The 18,274-nt window shown below is 32.9% G+C and overlaps 2 protein-coding genes across 9 annotated transcripts in view; one reads left to right on the top strand and one right to left on the bottom strand.

Moving 5' to 3' along the window:
* Window positions 1–1,978: 1,978 nt before the first annotated feature.
* The window catches only part of LOC143075020 (helicase domino-like), an 82,182-nt gene continuing 65,886 nt past the window's right edge, over window positions 1,979–18,274 (bottom strand). For all 6 annotated transcript variants that reach the window (XM_076250246.1, XM_076250248.1, XM_076250251.1 and 3 more), the window contains 6 exons: window positions 16,966–17,108; window positions 16,470–16,562; window positions 15,249–15,335; window positions 11,936–12,113; window positions 5,344–5,442; window positions 1,979–3,767 (listed from right to left, as the gene is read on the bottom strand). In XM_076250246.1, coding sequence (XP_076106361.1) covers window positions 2,893–3,767; window positions 5,344–5,442; window positions 11,936–12,113; window positions 15,249–15,335; window positions 16,470–16,562; window positions 16,966–17,108 — 1,475 coding nt within the window. In that variant the 3' untranslated portion in view covers window positions 1,979–2,892. The remainder of the gene's footprint in view (window positions 3,768–5,343; window positions 5,443–11,935; window positions 12,114–15,248; window positions 15,336–16,469; window positions 16,563–16,965; window positions 17,109–18,274) is intronic.
* On the top strand, window positions 6,066–11,530 carry LOC143075023 (uncharacterized). 3 transcript variants are annotated; one of them, XM_076250259.1, is made up of 2 exons: window positions 6,066–6,519; window positions 10,310–10,965. In XM_076250259.1, exons 1-2 carry the CDS (start codon window positions 6,336–6,338, stop codon window positions 10,315–10,317), a joined length of 192 nt encoding a protein of 63 aa, XP_076106374.1. In that variant the 5' UTR covers window positions 6,066–6,335; the 3' UTR covers window positions 10,318–10,965. The 3 variants fall into 3 exon arrangements, with proteins under 3 accessions (XP_076106374.1, XP_076106372.1, XP_076106371.1); XM_076250257.1 differs by lacking the exon at window positions 6,066–6,519 and adding an exon at window positions 7,697–8,645; XM_076250256.1 differs by lacking the exon at window positions 6,066–6,519 and adding an exon at window positions 7,708–8,645 and having other exon boundaries at window positions 10,310–11,530.

The raw sequence follows: 18,274 nt of genomic DNA, 5'->3' as shown, positions 1-18,274 counted from the left end.
TTTGTGGATTTGTCTTGTTACCCCTCCATATACTAATTTCAGGTATTAAAAAGGCATTAGCTATTAGCTATTAAGGTTCACCGATTTGATCTAGACTCGCATAATTGATTTATAAATACTACAAGAGTGCACACCCTGAAATATTTCGCTTGTTTTACCCGAGACTACTATAACACAGTAGTCTCAGGTTTTACTGACCATTGATTCATGTTGAAAGTCTTAAATACAACGGTTTTAATACAAGTATTGCATAAACTGAAAATTTCTAAAGAGCCATGACAATGAGATCAAGGCCAGGCAGACATGTTCATCATACAAGTATTCAATGCACAAAATAGTTGACCTATTGCTCATGGTAATTGAAAAATAGACAAAAACACAAACATTTTGACTAATTATCCATGAAAATAAGTTCAAGGTCAGATTATACCTGCCAGACGATCGTAGTCCTTCCATACACCAAATATAGTTGACCTAATGCTTATGCATTTGAAAAACAGACAAACACACAACAATTCAACATCTAACAATAAATTTAAAATAAAGTAAAGTTCAAATGAAGCTTGCCAGTCAGACATTTACACCTTACAATCAAACCATTAGCACACACCAAATATAATTGACCTACTGCTTATAGTATTTGAACTGACCAACACACAACAACTTGACATTGACCAATAAACCATGAAATTGAGGTCAAGGTCAGGTAAAAACAGCCAGACTGATATGTACAATGTACCTCTTACAATCATTCTATATGACATTTATGGTTGACATACTGCTTAAAGACCTAGTATCCGAGAAACGGATCTAATCACTTTGAGAAATAACTTAATCCTTGGCCACTGTTCCATGAGGTCAAGGAGAAGTGAACACTGTGGTGACCTATAGCTGTTTATTTCTGCGTCATTTGGTTTTGTGTGGAGAGTGGTCTTATTGGCAATAATATCACATCTTTTTGATATTATCATACTTCTCCTGTAGTCCTTACGAAAAAAAAGACTCCATTTTTTTTTATAAATGTTTAATGAAATTTGTACATGATGTATGATTGACTACATATATATCTCAACACATAATAATTCTGCACAATCATCACAATCTGATTTTGTTAAATCAAAAAGGAAAGTAAAATTTCCTCATTTAATGAAGTACTTTTAGAAGTAAATGTATCTTCACATTTCACAATCCAATATGATTAAAAATTTGAATGATAATGTTTTATCAATGACATTTTACCCCCCCCCCCCCAAAAAAAAATGAATATTTTGAAAATCTAGAACTATTCTTCAAACAAGAATGTGTCCACAGTACACGGATGCCCCACTGGCACTATCATTTTCTATGTTTAGTGTACCGTGAAATTGGAATAAATTCTATAACTTGGCATTAAAATTAGAATGATCTTATCAAAGGGAACATGTATACTAAGTTTCAAGTTGATTTGACTTCTACTTTATCAAAAACTAACTTGACCAAAAACTTTAACCTGAAATTTGCACTATCATTTTCTATGTTCAGTGAACCGTGAAATTGGGGTCAAAACTCTAACTTGGCATTCAAATTAGAAAGATCATATCATAGGGCACATGCATACTAAGTTTCAAGTTGATTGGACTTCAACTTCATCAAAAACTACCTTGACCAAAAACTTTAACCTGAAGTGGGACAGACGGACGAACGAACGGACGCAGACCAGAAAACATAATGCCCCTCTACTATCGTGGGTGGGGCATAAAAATATTTTTTTTGAATTTGGTGGACAGTTTAAGTTCACAAGCTCAGTAATAAGGAAAAAGATAAACTATAAAAAAATCCTACATTAACTGGATTTCAAAACAAAATAATAACCAGTGTATAAGCATATTGGTATATACTTAGAACCTATACATTTTGTAATAGGCATCATACTTGACGTACCACAAATAACAGGAAAATTATCATGGTCTAATGGATAATAATCTGTATCATTTTTATAAGCTTTTTGCAAACTTGTGTGTCATAATAAGTATACAAATTCATTAAATAAGATAAATTATACATCAGATTTAAATAAGTTTTCAGACTATACAAAACAGGAGTTTAAAAACAAGGAAATAAAAATGCTTCAGGATTTTGCTAGCAAATGAAAATGTCATTGAAATCTAACAAATTGTATTAATATCCTATCATGGTCACATACAGTACAAAATGCTTTACATCTAAAACTCCAAGACCACATCAAACAAATATAATAATTAACACTGACTACTTCTACTTAATACATTCTAGACAAATATACCATGCATTTACTTCTAATCTATTGTGTTTTACTTTCAACTCATTCTAATGTCAATAACTATTAAATAATAATTTGTTTACAAAGAAACTCACTCTGTAACAATACATATAACTGTAACCAGAAATGTTTTTCCTATGGCCAATTATATAAGGCAAGTGATATCTCATCCATTTTGACATTGAAGAGATCCCTTCAAAAATAAATATCGAAAACAATGTTCCCATGTGTCATGACTTTGTTTCAGGGATTGCTTGTTGGTTTCTCAACAACCAGTGGCAAATATTTCAAAATCATGCATGTTTAGGACGTTTGTTTCAGTAAATTCTACACATGATCATAGACTAATTCTTATACAAACCAAATAAATAATACAAGATATAATCAATAGAATATGAATACACAATGTTCTGTATTCACCAACATTTTGTTTGTTTCAGTATTAGTCCTTTGACTGAAGGTTTTCCTACCAGTGTTTTAGTGTCATTGCTGCCCTCATTTTGTTTATAAACACTGGAACATTGTTATGTGACATTGTATTGGTCTGTTATCCCTATCTAAAATATTGAAGATAGTATTGATTGATTTCTAGTCATCAGTTGATTTAGAGTACTTTATTGATGTTTTGGCTGATTCCTAGTCCTCATGGCATAGGGAGACGGTTTAATGGACTGTTGTCCTCCTTGTGGAGTCTGTACCACTGTAGTTACAATGCCTGGAGCTACTGGTGACTGTGGTGGTAGAGCTGCAGCTGCTGCTAGAGCTGCCTGTGAAGTGACGGTACCAGTCTGTACTGTTGTTTGTGAAACTGGTACCTGTTGCTGAATTAATGTTACATTAGGGGGTGGTGTTTGATTAGCTGGGGTTACAGTTAATGTCAATGGTGATGATGTATGAGACACTACAGTGCCTGTTGAAGGCTGAGATGTTGAATGAACGTGAATCGTGGCTGGCTGCTGTACTGATGATCCACTAGGTGTCACTTGAATCTGCTGAACAGGATGTGCCACTATTGAAGCTTGTGATAAAGTGGCTACCCTAGCCTGATGAGTTGCCACTGGATGGACTTGAACAGTGTTGCCACTAACATTACTGACTGTTGCCACTGTTACAGACTTGGCGACCTGTTGAGAGGGGTGAGCCATGCTGATTGTTGCTACAGGTATCTGTGTTGGTGCACTGGCAGCCAATGACACCTGACTGATGGCAGGTGATGCAGCCGAGAGGGTATGTATCTGTGAAGTAGGTATGGTACCTTGGGAGGAGGTGAGAACCTTAGTAACGATCTGTCCTGAGGGCTGACTCTGAGTAACAGTGGCAATGATCGTAGGCTGAGACGTTATTATCATTGACCCCTGATGTGGTTTGTTTGTACTCATGATTTGCTGCAGCTGATAGGTGAGAGGTCGACCAGAGGCACTTTGAGGTTGAGGTATGATCTGAACTGTATTGAGAGGTATCTGGGTCTTCCCCATTTGCTGGGTAATGGCTGAAAATTATAAAGAAAAAAATTAAATATGGTCATTAAAAACATCAGTTGATACACTTGTAATCAAAATTAATAACAAATGGTAGGTTTTAGTTTGTAACTCTGATTTGTTTCTCTCTATCAATTTATGACTTTTGAACACCAGTATACTACTGTTGCTTTTATTTGAACTCTGTTGCATAATAACATTTGTGGTTTAAATGTACAGTTGGACAAGTCTCAATACAAATCAATCATACAAAAATCTGTTTTGTTCTTAAAGGTTCAACACATTTGGGGCTTTTGAGAGAAAGGGATCAAATCAATGAAAATTAGCACAATTAGGGAATGATTGTACAATAAAGAAAAATTATTAAATATTAGAATTATCTTATAATGATTATATTAAAGAGAAATAAATAGAAATAAAGATGAAATCTTGACATATATAAACAAATTCATACATTCAAGTAATAAAACAGTTAGTGGAATTTGTCTGCAAAATAAAACAAAATGTACATACATAAATATACAATTATCATATACATGTATATCTATGTTCCAGACCATATGCGTATACTCGTACGGTTTGACCATACGCGTACGATCGGACCATATGAGTATACTCATAAAGTCTAGGACGAACTCGACAATATATATATTTGAACAATATGGATTAATTCTAGATAAATATTTATCAAAATCTTTTATTGAATTTAAAAATTAATTTTATTGCAATTAGATGAATAACGTGAAATAAGTCATCAACCTCACACACTAATCAGGAAAAAAATGCTATCAACAACTGGTATTATTAGAGTAACAAAGCTACTGTATTCATTCTTTGCATTAATTTTCGACACGTTTAAATTATATTTTCAACAGATTTTTTTATATATTTTGTCTAGTATCTTTGACGTTTTTTTTGTAGTAAAGTTCCTAAATATTCTAAAATCTTTCCTTCCAACACATTTATAACTTCAATTTCAGTGAGAAAAATTAAATATCATGTGTTACTGACATGATAAAAACAGGAGCTAAACAGATTGAATTAATGAGACATTTTTAAATAGTTAAGTTATTAATTAAGTTTTGATTTCATTAACATATCTAATAAACTTGACATCATAAATAAGCCAGACTGTATGCGTACGGTCCGACCATATGAGTATTTTGAAAAGTATGCATACGGTCCAAATACTCATATGGTCTGGAACATATATATATGTAAAATTATATTTAATCTAAATTACACTATGAAAATTTATGGAATATATGTCTGAAATACTGTTCATCTTTAACCAACCTAGATAGAAATTTGGTTTTATGAATGCAAACCTGCAAACAATCCCAACTTATGGGGGGATGTATTGACCTGATTTAAAAAAAAAATATATATATATTTAGACTGAACATGCATTCAAAATGAGTTAAAATGATATTTAAGCACATACATGTACATACTCATTGAAACAATATAGAAGAAGATTAAATATTTATGACAATATTAGCATCAGGTCGTCAAGCGAATTAAATCACATGGATTTGAAAAGTTTGCAGAAATGTGAATGGTATGTGTGCTTAACTCCATACTTACAAGTGATTTTTTGTTGTCCAGGAATGGGCTGTGCTTTTCTAAGTAATTGCATGGGAGGTAACTGTCCCTTCTGAAGCTGACTGATTGTGGCTTTGGTAGCTGTGAAAATATTTATTTATCTTGTGAAAAATGAATGTACTTCAATAATTTAAGTAACAATTTAATAATAGAAAATATTTCACTTATCTTTCAGAAAATCTCACATATTCAGAAATTGTAGCGAAGGTTTTATAAATGTGAAAATTGCTACAGTATCAGGTTCACAAGAATACAAACTTGCATTTATTATCTTAAAAGTGATTTGATCTTATACAATTGTTTGCAATCCCATTAATTGCATTTCTCTTTTTACAAGGATTAATAATGAATTAGTTTCCAAATTTAAAGTAATTTGATTCCTACACTAGCTGCAAACAGTTTATACTTTCAAAACTGAAAACCATAAGGGATATTCCATTAAAATGTATGTGGGAGGGAAGGGAGGGAAGGAAGAGACTTCCAAAACATTCCTACAACCAAGAACCTTTTTTGATAATTTTGCATAATGGTAATAGACGCATACTGAAAAAAGATTCATGACCCACATTCAATAATTTAACTTCCCTTCCTACCCTCCAACATACATTTTAATGGAATAGCCCTAAGGTAAAATAGATGAAAAACACATCAAATCAAATTTTTGTTGTTCATTAAAATATCATTAATAAATCAGAATTTGCTGATTCTATTACGTCATATCACTTCCGCCATCAGATGAGAAGCACTGCGCAACCGCAACCTCAGTGTACTGTCAACTTTCGTTGAGGACTGACGTGTGTTAGTAACCTCGTATTGCAACCTTGAAAATTGATTTGTTATTTAATTATATGACTTCGAGGAAGTCAATTAATAAATTTATTGAAGATTTAATGTGATTAAATCTGGTTTATAATTTTTTATAGAAATTATTTTCATTCTCGTGTGGGTTTGAGATTACTATTCTGTAAACAAATATGGCGGACGCCATGATACAGTCTCGTGATAAGAAATCAGAGAAAACGCCTGATAAGAAGGCATCAAGTGTAGACGATGACTATTTAAGATTAGAGGATGAAGATGCTTTACTCTTTGATAAACCAAAGGAGGCTAAAACAAGGTCGAAAACTTCCAAGGCTTCGTCCAAGTCTGCTGCTCAGGGTAAGCCCCCTTCCTCGAGTACGCCGTCCACTTCTAAAGCAAAGTCTAGTACTAGTAGTGTCAGTGGTGACGCTAATAATAACAATGAAATGCTAGATATTTTGAAGCAGATAAGATCTGAACAAGTAATAAACAGCTGCGCCATGAGCGCATGATACGCCCGACGTCTTGTGTGGAAGTTTTATGCAATAATCATAAATAGTTTCTGAGGAAGTTTTAAGCAATAACCATTTGTTTTTGAGACACAGCGGGACATGTGAAACCCCCCCCCCACCCTGTTTTTTTTTTACAAATATCACTAAAATAAAATTTTGAATCAACCAAAAAGTATACAGATCTTTAAATTAGTATAACAAAAAAGTGTGTACAGTTTCAAGCAATAATCATAAATTGTTTTTGAGATACTGCGCGACATGTAAAAAAAAAACTCCCCTTTTTTACAAAATACTCAATAACTCAAAAATAAAATTTTGAGTCATCACCAAAAAGTATACAGATCTTTAGATTAATATAACAAAGAAGTGTGTAAAATTTTAAGCAATAATCATAAATTGTTTTTGAGATACGGCACGACATGTAAAAAACCCCTCCCCCTTTTTTACAAAATACTCAATAACTCAAAAATGAAATTTTGAATCATCACCAAAAAGTATACAGATCTTAAGATTAATATAACAAAGATGTGTGTAAAGTTTTAAGCAATAATCATAAATCGTTTTTCAGATACGGCGCGACATGTAAAAAAAACCCTCCCCCTTTTTTACAAAATACTCAAAAACTCAAAAATGAAATTTTGAATCATCACCAAAAAGTATACAGATATTAAGATTAATATAACTAAGAAGTGTGTAAAGTTTTAAGCAATAATCAAGAAAAGTTTTTGAGATACAGTGCGACATGTGAAAAAAAACACACCCCTGTTTTAGTTACAAAGTGCCGTAACTCAAAAAGTTTAAATCTTATTTTCACCAAAAAGTATACAGATCATTTGACCATCATAAGAAACAAATATATGAAGTTTCATAAAATTTGGATAAGTCGTTCTCAAGTTACGGTGCGACATGTTTACGCCGGACAGACGGACAGACGGACAGACGGACAGACAGACAGACGGACGGACACCGGACATTTGTATACCATAATACGTCCCGTCAAAATTTTGACGGGCGTATAAAAACCAACAGTAGGGTTGATAACATGCACAAGAGAATAGACGCTCTTTATGATGATGAATATCAGTATGATGATGAAAATCAAAACGAGTCTGACTGTTATGATGACGCTTGTGACGAGGTCCAAGCAGATAATGAAAAAAGGGATGAACCCCCTAGTAAGAAACAAAAATCTGACTCTTGTGAAGAGACAAGATTTGCTAGCATGAGCAAAAAATTTAGGTCTGGTGAAAAGTATGCACCATCTATTAATGAACAGTTGGCTAATAATATAACTGATATTTTTAGAAATGGGATTTCTTCTGAGAGATTTTCAGATCTCATGAAAGATGAGAAACTTCAGAGACCACAAAATTGTGACGGTCTCGTTACTGTTCAAACTGACCAGGTTATTTGGGATATTTTAAGTCCCGAGACTAAAACAGTCGATAACAAAATGAAAACTATTCAGTCTGTAGTTGTGAAGACAGCTACTGTCATGGCTAAAGTTATTAATAAACTAGATTTAATGTTAGAGAAAGAGGAGTGTACTGAGCATAGTAATATGTTAGACGACTGTATGGATTCACTCGCTCTGATGGGGCATGCTAACAGATTAGTATGCTTGATGAGAAGAACTCTCATGAAGTATGATATCATTGGTGAATATGGACATTTGCTGAATGCTACAGTCCCTTATGATAAAAACCTATTTGGTGGTGATGTGGTCAAAACTGTTGATGATATTGGCAAGTGTAGTAGAATATCAAATAAAATCCGAGGAAGGGGTGGTTTCAACAGTGGCTTTAATAGAGGCGGTCGTAGACCTTGGTATTTTAGGATCTCTGGTAGAGGCACAGGCCGTGGTAGAGGTATCGGCCGTGGTAGAGCATCTCGTGCAGGCTCAGATAAGACTGGAGAATCAAAAAACTCCAGGTGGACTCACAACAAATACAGATATTAAAACCTGATGTTGTGAGTATAAATTTTGTAGCAGGTAGATTGAAAAATTATATAAATAAATGGGAAGAAATTACTTCAGACAGTAATATTTTAGATATTGCTCATAAATGTCCCATTGAGTTTATTGATGGTATACATCCTATTCAAAATCAAGCAACTATTAGAAACATAGTAGCAAATGATAATAATACTAGAATAATAGATGCAGAAATTCAAAATTTACTGAATATTAAAGTAATTGAAAAGGTAAAATCTATTGAAGGAGAATATATTTCACCAATATTTGTGACACCAAAAAAGAATGGTGAATATCGGATGATACTAAATTTAAAAAAGTTAAATGAACATGTAGAGTATCACCATTTTAAAATGGACACTTTTGAAATGGCATTGCATTTGATAAAACAAAACTGTTACATGGCTAGTGTCGATCTGCGCCATGCTTATTATTCAGTGCCCATTGATGAGCAATATCAAAAATATTTGAGATTTATTTGGAAAGGTTCTATTTATCAATATACTTGCTTACCAAATGGGTTGGCAAGTGCACCACGTTTATTCACAAAACTTATGAAAGTGGTATATGCTACACTCCGCAGATCAGGTCATATCAATATAGGTTATATTGATGATTCTTTATTGATAGGCGATACAATTGCAGAGTGTAGTCTAAATATCCAAGATACTGTGAAATTGGTATCTGATTTGGGATTCATAGTACATGAGAAAAAATCTGTTCTTATACCTACAAAGAAAATTCAATTTTTAGGGTTTTTGATAGACTCTGAAAAAATGATTGTCACTTTAACACTAGACAAAAAAGAAATGATACATGAAGAAAGTCAAAAATTACTTTCAAAACAAATCTCTAAAATAAGAGAAGTTGCTAGTTATATAGGCTTGATAATCTCAAGTTTTTCTGCTGTTGATTATGGTCAACTGTATTATAGAGATATTGAAATAGAAAAAATACATGCCTTAAAGATGGCTAAGGGCAATTTTGATGTCAATATGGAAATAACTGATAAAATGAAAAAAGAAATTATTTGGTGGTCATGTAATATTTATACACAGTCCAGAGTTTTGGACAGAGTTAATCCACAAATTATTTTACAAACTGATGCTTCACTCTCTGGCTGGGGAGCAGTACTTATTGACAACAAAACAGGAGGTAGATGGACCCCTGATGAACAAAAATATCATATAAATTATTTAGAATTACTAGCAATTTTGTATGGTTTGAAATCATTTGAATCTCAATTAAAATGTTTTACACATGTGAAAATATTAACTGACAATACTACAGCAGTAAGCTATGTCAATAAAATGGGTGGAATTAAGTCAATATGTTGTAACACTATTGCAAAATCTATTTGGTTTTGGGCAAAGAAACACAATGTGTGGCTCACTGCTAGCCACATTGCTGGAACTGAAAATACTATTGCTGATGCTGAATCTAGAAAGTTCAATGATCAAGTTGAATGGCAGTTAAACAAAGACATTTTTTATGATATATGTGAACTGTGGGGTGACCCCCAAATTGATTTATTTGCATCTCGCCTAAACTCACAATTGAAAAGGTTTTGTTCATGGAAACCTGACCCTGATGCTAGTTTTATAGATGCTTTTTCTATAGACTGGAGTGACTTTAAATGCTATTTATTTCCTCCTTTCAGTTTACTAGGCAGATGTGTACAGAAGATCTTGAAAGACAAGACAACAGTTATTTTAGTAGCGCCGTTATGGCCGACTCAAGCATGGTTTACTCTGGTGATGCAGATGTTAATCGATACACCCATACTGGTTATAGCAAGGAAAGATCTACTGACTCTTCCTTACAAAGACACTGTCCATCCATTGAACAAAACATTGAATCTAATGATATGTCATGTATCAGGAAACAGTTTATTGACAGAGGAATTTCGACAAAAACTGCCAGCATCATGTTATGCTCTTGGAGAAAAAGCACTAAAAAACAGTACAAAGTATTTGTCAAAAAGTGGTTTTCTTACTGTCGTGAAAGGAAAATTAGTGAAGTTCAAATTTCTATAAATATAGTGCTTGATTATTTGACTATTTTATATGAAAATGGTCTTGGCTACAGTTCCATAAATACAGCAAGATCTGCTCTTTCTGCACTAGGTTTAGTGATAGATAATGTCCTTGTAGGAGCACATCCTTTAGTAGTCAGATTCATGAAAGGAGTTTATAATCTTAGACCTACAAAATCTAAGAACATTTGTGTATGGGATGTATCATTAGTTTTGAACTACTTGAGAAAGCTTTCACCTGTAAATATGTTAACTTTACAAGAAGTAACGTTGAAGCTCGTTATGTTGATAGCATTAACAAATGCTACTCGTGTACAAACACTGAAGTTTTTAAGTGTTGACTGTATGGAAAAATTGAGGGATGAATTTGTTTTTCATTTAGATGTTTTATTAAAACAGTCTAGACCAGGATATAAGAATCCAGATGTCAAACTGAGAGCTTTTCCTCCAGATAGGAGGTTGTGTGTATATACTGTTTTGAAAGAATACATTAAACGTACTAAAATTTTGCGTGTTCACACTAAGCAGTTGCTTATCAGTTACATTAAGCCGCATAAAGCAGTTACTTGCAGCACTATTTCCCGTTGGATTAAAGTAGTTTTGCAAAAATCGGGTATAGACACTCGACTATTTAGTGCTCATTCAGTGAGATCTGCAGCTACGTCTAAAGCTAAACTGTACAATGTTTCTTTAGCTGATATTATGAGTAAAGCGGGTTGGACAAATGTGAATACTTTTGCAACTTTCTATAACAAGAGAATTATAAATTCTAATAGTTTTGATGTAAATGTGTTGAATAACTGATTTGTTTACATTTATATATATAAAAGTTACTATTGAAAATTTTTTGAGTGTGCTTTAAAATCTCATCTGATGGCGGAAGTGATATGACGTAATAGAATTACTAAATTAAACGATACTTACCTTGGTTAAAGTTGAAGTTTAATTTGAATTCTATGTAGTCATAGAATCACTGAAGTGATCAGATGCCACCACCCTCCCTACAGCTGTGTAGTTGATAGGGCTTATATATATATGCTATTGGTAGAGTACCACTTGGCTTTATCATCAAAAAATTTGTATCTTTAAAGACTGAGGTTGCGGTTGCGCAGTGCTTCTCATCTGATCACTTCAGTGATTCTATGACTACATAGAATTCAAATTAAACTTCAACTTTAACCAAGGTAAGTATCGTTTAATTTAGTAATTCTACTTGCAATTCATTGATAAATTATTTAGTTGCATATATACCTATATTTGTCTTTTGAGCAGGAACTGTAACATTTATACTGACAGCTGTACTGGTGGGTAATTGTAACGGTACTGGTGTGGACACAGTCTTCACTAAGTGGGCAGAAGTTCCAGCCACTGAAACAGGCTGACCAACTTGCTGTACCTGACCCTGGGCTATTATCTGTGTAGCTGGCAACTAGAAAAATAAATTGTCTTGATTTATTGAAGTTTAATGCCACTTTTACAATATTGTGCACTTTCTCGGGGCTCATTTGTTATTGGTTAATTAAGCGGGAGAGCCCCGTGAGAACCACCAACATTCAGTAGGAAAACTTACAATTCTAGTCGATGGAACACACCTTTCACATGTAGGAGTCAAACACACCTTAGTGTTGAATGGTTTGTGAATCAGTAATTAAGACTAATTAGACCATTCAGCAACTAAGGCCCCAAATCAAGTTCTACAACATGATCGTATATTTATTGAACCCCTAATTAGATATTGCAAAACTCATTTCTTTATCATTAAAGAGCAAGGTTTAAATAAACAAAAATGAGGATGTGGTATAAATGTCAATGAAACGACTATCCACCTGAGTACAAAAGACAAAGATGTTACAGCTTTAGGTCACTGTACTGCCTTCAACAATGAGTAAAACTGCATATCTGATAGATTATTGTTGTATTATTTGGAGTGGTTGTGCTAAAAATGAGCTAGTTAGAATAATAAAATTGCAAAAAAGGGCTGCAAGACTTATTTTAGATGCTGATCCACTTTCATCATCAGCTCCACTGTTTAAACAGCTTGGATGGATGACAGTAGAGAACAGAATCTCATACCACAAATCAGTTTTGATGCATAAATGCCTAAGAATGAAGCCCCTGTATATATCACTGAAAAATTTAAAGAAATGCCAGAAATAAACCAATATCGTTTGAGAAATGCCTCTTGCAAAAATTTACAAGTTCCAAAAGCCAAAACAGAGCTTTATAAGAAATCTTTTATATATTCAGGATCTATTTTATGGAATAACTTACCAATATCCCTGAAAAAATCAACCTCAAGTACAAGCTCATTCAAAAAAGATTTAAAAAATTACTTGATGGAACATTAAGAAGCTGTGCGTTTTTTATTTGCATAATAATTTTCACACACTTACTCAAACTTATGATATTGTTGATGCCAATACTATACATGTCATATATGAATTTTTAACTTTTACCTGTTTTGAAAATTGTATATTTCATAACAATTTTTTATTTCATTATTCATGTATGTGTGTCTGTTTGATATTTTGTAATTGTTTGTTATATTTCATTGTATTTCATGAGGCCTCAGGGAAGATTAGCTTTATAGCTAACTGTGTAACCCTCTTTAAATAAAGAATTATTATTATTATTATTATCTATCTTTAATAGGCTCTGATTATAATTAAATTCTTTTTTTAATTATCAAATATTAAAGGCAGGTGATAAATGTATTGAAACTCATTTCTTTGACAAATATTGTCTGTCATAGCTTAAAACAAGGAAGATTTCTTTTCTCATATATTTCCTTATACAAATATCATTTAATATAGCACATGTAAATCTTTTACTTGTGTGCTAGCGTGTATTTTATACACGATTGAATAAATACCGTTATGATTTTGTAATGTATATTTTATTTCCGATTTGAACTTGCTATAAATAAAGATGATTTAATTCCTAATTCATACTTGTGTTTTCGTTTTTAAATAGATTCATTACGGATTGTAATTAATTATGAGTGGTGCTATTCGTATTTTATATTCACGGACTTTGATGATTGACTAGTTTGGCCTTGATTGTTACTCACTTCTACTATACTGATGGTCAGGCTTTTACGCTTGATTTGACCGCACACTTTCTGCTATTTCATTGGTTATACATGTATATCTTTTGGCGGTTTATTTCTATTCAGTCTATATTTAATTGTGGATTGATGTTCAAACCGAACAGACATTTCATATACTTTATTTGCTGTTTCATATTTTGTACTATTGTATTGGAGGAATTCCACGATTATTTCAGGTCAGTTTGCTCACTTATCTCTTTTGATATTCTGTCTTTATTTTATTTTCATTGTAATTTTATTACCGGGTTAATCAGTATTTCATGCATAAGTAACTTTCCATTTTAGCATGACTTCGTAGTAAGAATGTGTATCGTGTGATTGGTGAGCGAATGTTGTAAATCATTTAAAAGGTTAACATAACTTTTATAACAGGCACATTATTGATTTACATTTGAGTTACATAATTTAAGCCTGGGAATAAATAGGGTAAATATAAACGTATTGAATGCCGAATATTTGAGCAGAATGAGTCTGAGAGTAAATGAGTAAAATGTTAACTTGATAAATACTTTTCAGTCTTTATTACATTTTTGTCTCCGATAGATAGATTTTAAGTACTATATAAGTCTGTGCATAGTAACTATAATTTAGTATTTGTTATACAGGTATTTGACAGAGTTCTGCATATGATGTAGATTATACGTAGAGGCATAACCTTTGTACCTCATACGAGGTAAGAATGAGTGTTCATTTGTAGTTGCTTATTATTTTATTAGCTTAGTTACTTTGCTTTATCTAGCTTAGCTTAGCTTTATTAGTTAACTGCTTTTTGGTATTGGCTTAATTAATGCTTATTTTGCTTAGACTGTTTGTTTATAGTTTTAACGGCTAATTCGTATATCATAATGTTTTGTTAAATGAGAAACAATGTTTCTATTTTGCTTTTCTGACAAGTTAAATTCTGTTTCGGATGTACACATGTACATACTACCTAAATTTATCAGATTGATATAATACTTGTTCTAAAAGAATTGATTTATACACGTTGTTATTAAATGTGATATTATATTACAGGGTTTCTTTTGATGCTTCATTGAATAATAAAACTATCCAGAACCCTATACAGTCTACTATTTATTCATTCCCAGATAGTGCGACTACACTTGCTGATGTATAAGTCTACAAGTTGTGAACAAATACACTGATTTTAAAAACAAAATCTGTTTTTTTACAATTATCAAATATGACCAATGATCCACTTTTATTAATGCAGGTGTTGAGAAGTTCCTGTAATTGTCCCTGTTTCTACACATGCGTAGTCAAGACATACCTTAATTGTCCGTTTCTACATATGCGTAGTTAAGACCTACCTGTAATTGTCCCTGTTTCTACACATGTGTAGTTAAGACCTACCTGTAATTGTTCCTCTTTCAGCATATGTGTAGTTTTGCATACGTATAGTTAAGACCTACCTGTAAATGTTCCTGTTTCTACATATGTGTAGTTAAGACCTACCTGTAATTGTCCTTGTTTCTGGATAAGCTGCTGTTGTTTCAGACGATTCAACTCATCCTGTGTCAGTTGTCTTTTCATCCGTGGAACCTATAAAGCATTAAATGAGGATGTAAAAAAAGATGTCACCCAAATTCAAACTTGATTTGTATTTATGGTAATTAGCATTGTGTATAAGTTTTACAACATTTGGTTGACTTAACTTTGTCTTACACCTCAGCACTTTATGATTATGATTATTATTTATAAATTTATTGGTTAAATGACTAGCCTATGAATTAATAATAATATTCATTTATCTTTACACAAGTTTATATGTTCCCTTGTCATACTTATGTTTTAACGTGAATATAGTTGCTACAATTATACCCTAGGGATAGTGCTCCGCAATTAATGGAGGAACATACAAGAAACTGAACTGAACTGAGGCAAACTAAAGTTGGAGAACAGAAACCAATTTCATGATGTTCATACATAGAAGGGACAAGGGTGTGGCGGGGGCATAAAAACCAGAACTCTGATGATGATGAATTGGCTTTTACCTTTCACTGGCATATATAACATGCTTATAATGAAGAGAACATACGAATTCTACTTGGTTTAGATCAACACTGTGAACCAGATTTTAATAAGTTTCTTTTAGTAGTTAATAAGGTAACAGTCTACAGAAATATATAACCAGGACGCAACATTCTGTATGTAGCAGACAAGTGGAGAAACAGATATCAATTTTAAGTCTTGATTTGACCCTTACATGGGTTTGAATCCAAGACCTCCCACACTCAAGGTGACCACTCAACACAAGAAGGCTTATAAAAAAAGAATAACAAGAGAAGCTACTGCTCACTAATGACACCTCTAAAATTATAAGGTAAACAGGAAGTTGTTGAGTGATGAATCTGAAAATGCATCACATGGTATAGCTGACTGTCACTCGTATACACCCTGAAACCGAATTTCAGAAATCCTTGTAATGTATTCATGAGAAAGATGTGACGTAAAAATATTCATGGGACAGACAGACAGACAAAGGTAAATTGGTATACCCCCACTTTTTTGAAGCCTGGTATAATTATGACCATGATGACTTGACTATTTTATCCTGTATATTTTCTGGACCAGCTTAAGGAATTATCCTGATTAATCGTGGTCCTTGTCAATACAGTTAACATCAAATAAATATATATTATGGAAATCAGGAATGTATAATAATTCTGGTTGTACCTGAGCCACACTGGTGACGAGCTGTTGAGCTATTACTGTTTTCTGGGGAATTCCTGGACGAGCACTCTGTTGAATCTGTCGTAATTGCTGTTGCTGAAATGTGAGAAAAATGTTTAATGAGACAAATATTAAATTAAAAGCAAATATTGAAAGGAAAATGAACTATTGTAGTTTGATTATGTGTTACATATTTGTTTTTTGTTCATTTTTGTACATAAATAAGGCTGTTAGTCTTCTCATTTGAATTGTTTTACATAGTCATTTCGGGGTCTTTAATAGCTGACTATGTGGTGAGGGCTTTGCTCATTGTTGAAGGCTGTACCATGAACTATAGTAGTTAATTTCTGTGTCATTTTGGTCTATTGTAGAGAGTTGTCTCATTGGCAAATCTTCTTTTTTTATATTGATATTTTAAGATGAACATTTATTTACCTTCAAGATTCACATTTCACGTGCAATAAAATAGTGGTGTTGTCTAATGTTAGGATTTACTTACTGTAATATTAAGTTTCTGCATCCTGAGTTGTTGTTGTTGTTGTATAGCCTGGTGACCAATCAAATGTCTCTGTTGTAACAGTTGTTGTTGTGGTGTCAGTGTTTTACCGGCTGCTACTGTCAGTTGTTGTCCTACCACAGTATCTACAAAGTACATTATTAAAGTTACAACAACAAATTACAAGGTAGCTTTATAGGTGTAATAATTAATAATTATATATTACATGGTTATGTTATAAGTTGTTTAAAATGCTTATGTGACAACAATACAAAGGCTAAAGGTCATTGTCCAATAACTAAAAGCATATCCTATATTATATTTCAAAACTATAAAAGGTAAAACAACACAAGATGAAACAAATGTTTTGTCATCAACTAATTACATTTAACAACAAGAGTGCACACGCTGAAATGTCTCGCCTTCTATACTAATCATTGATATTATGTTGATAGTCCTAAGTATAAAGCTAAGCTTTATAACAATTGTCACATAAACTTAACATTAACCAAGATAACTAAACATAGACCAATGAACCTTGAAAATGAGGTCAAGGTCAGATGAACCATGCCAGGCAGACATGTACAGCTAACAATGCTTCTATACAACATATATAGTTGACCGATTACTTATAGTTTAAGAAAAATAGACCAAAACACAAAACCTTAACACTGTGCAATGAACCGTGAAAATGAGGTCACGGTCAAATAAAACCTGTGCGAGTAACATAAAGATCATAAAATATTTCCATACACCAAATACAGTTGACCTATGGCATATAGTATTAGATAAAAAGACCAAAACTCAAAAACTCAACTTTGACCACTGAACCATGAAAATGAGGTCAAGGTCACATGACAGCTGCCCGATAGACATGTACACCCTACAATCGTTCCATACAACAAATATAGTAGACCTATTGCATATAATATGAGAAAAACAGACCAAAACGCAAAAATTTAACTATAACCACTGAACCATGAAAATGAGGTCAAGGTCAGATGACACCTGCCAGTTGGAGATGTACACCTTACAGTCCTTCCATACACTGAATATACTAGCCCTATTGCTTATAGTATCTGAGATATGGACTTGACCACCAAAACTTAACCTTGTTCACTGATCCATGAAATGAGGTTGAGGTCAAGTGAAAACTGTCTGACAGACATGAGGACCTTGCAAGGTACGCACATATCAAATATAGTTATCCTATTACTTATAATAAGAGAGAATTCAACATTACAAAAAATTTGAACTTTTTTTTCAAGTGGTCACTGAACCATGAAAATGAGGTCAAGGACATTGGACATGT

Source organism: Mytilus galloprovincialis, chromosome 5 (genome assembly GCF_965363235.1).
Source record: "Mytilus galloprovincialis chromosome 5, xbMytGall1.hap1.1, whole genome shotgun sequence".
In the NCBI taxonomy this organism is placed as follows: Eukaryota; Metazoa; Mollusca; class Bivalvia; order Mytilida; family Mytilidae; genus Mytilus; species Mytilus galloprovincialis.
Note: the sequence above shows the minus strand (reverse complement) of the source record. Positions and strands in the feature narration are given on the sequence as shown.

Bases quoted from the DNA above. Each gene is read 5' to 3' on its own strand.
- LOC143075023 (XM_076250256.1), top strand. From the start codon at position 10,322: ATGTGTACAGAAGATCTTGAAAGACAAGACAACAGTTATTTTAGTAGC.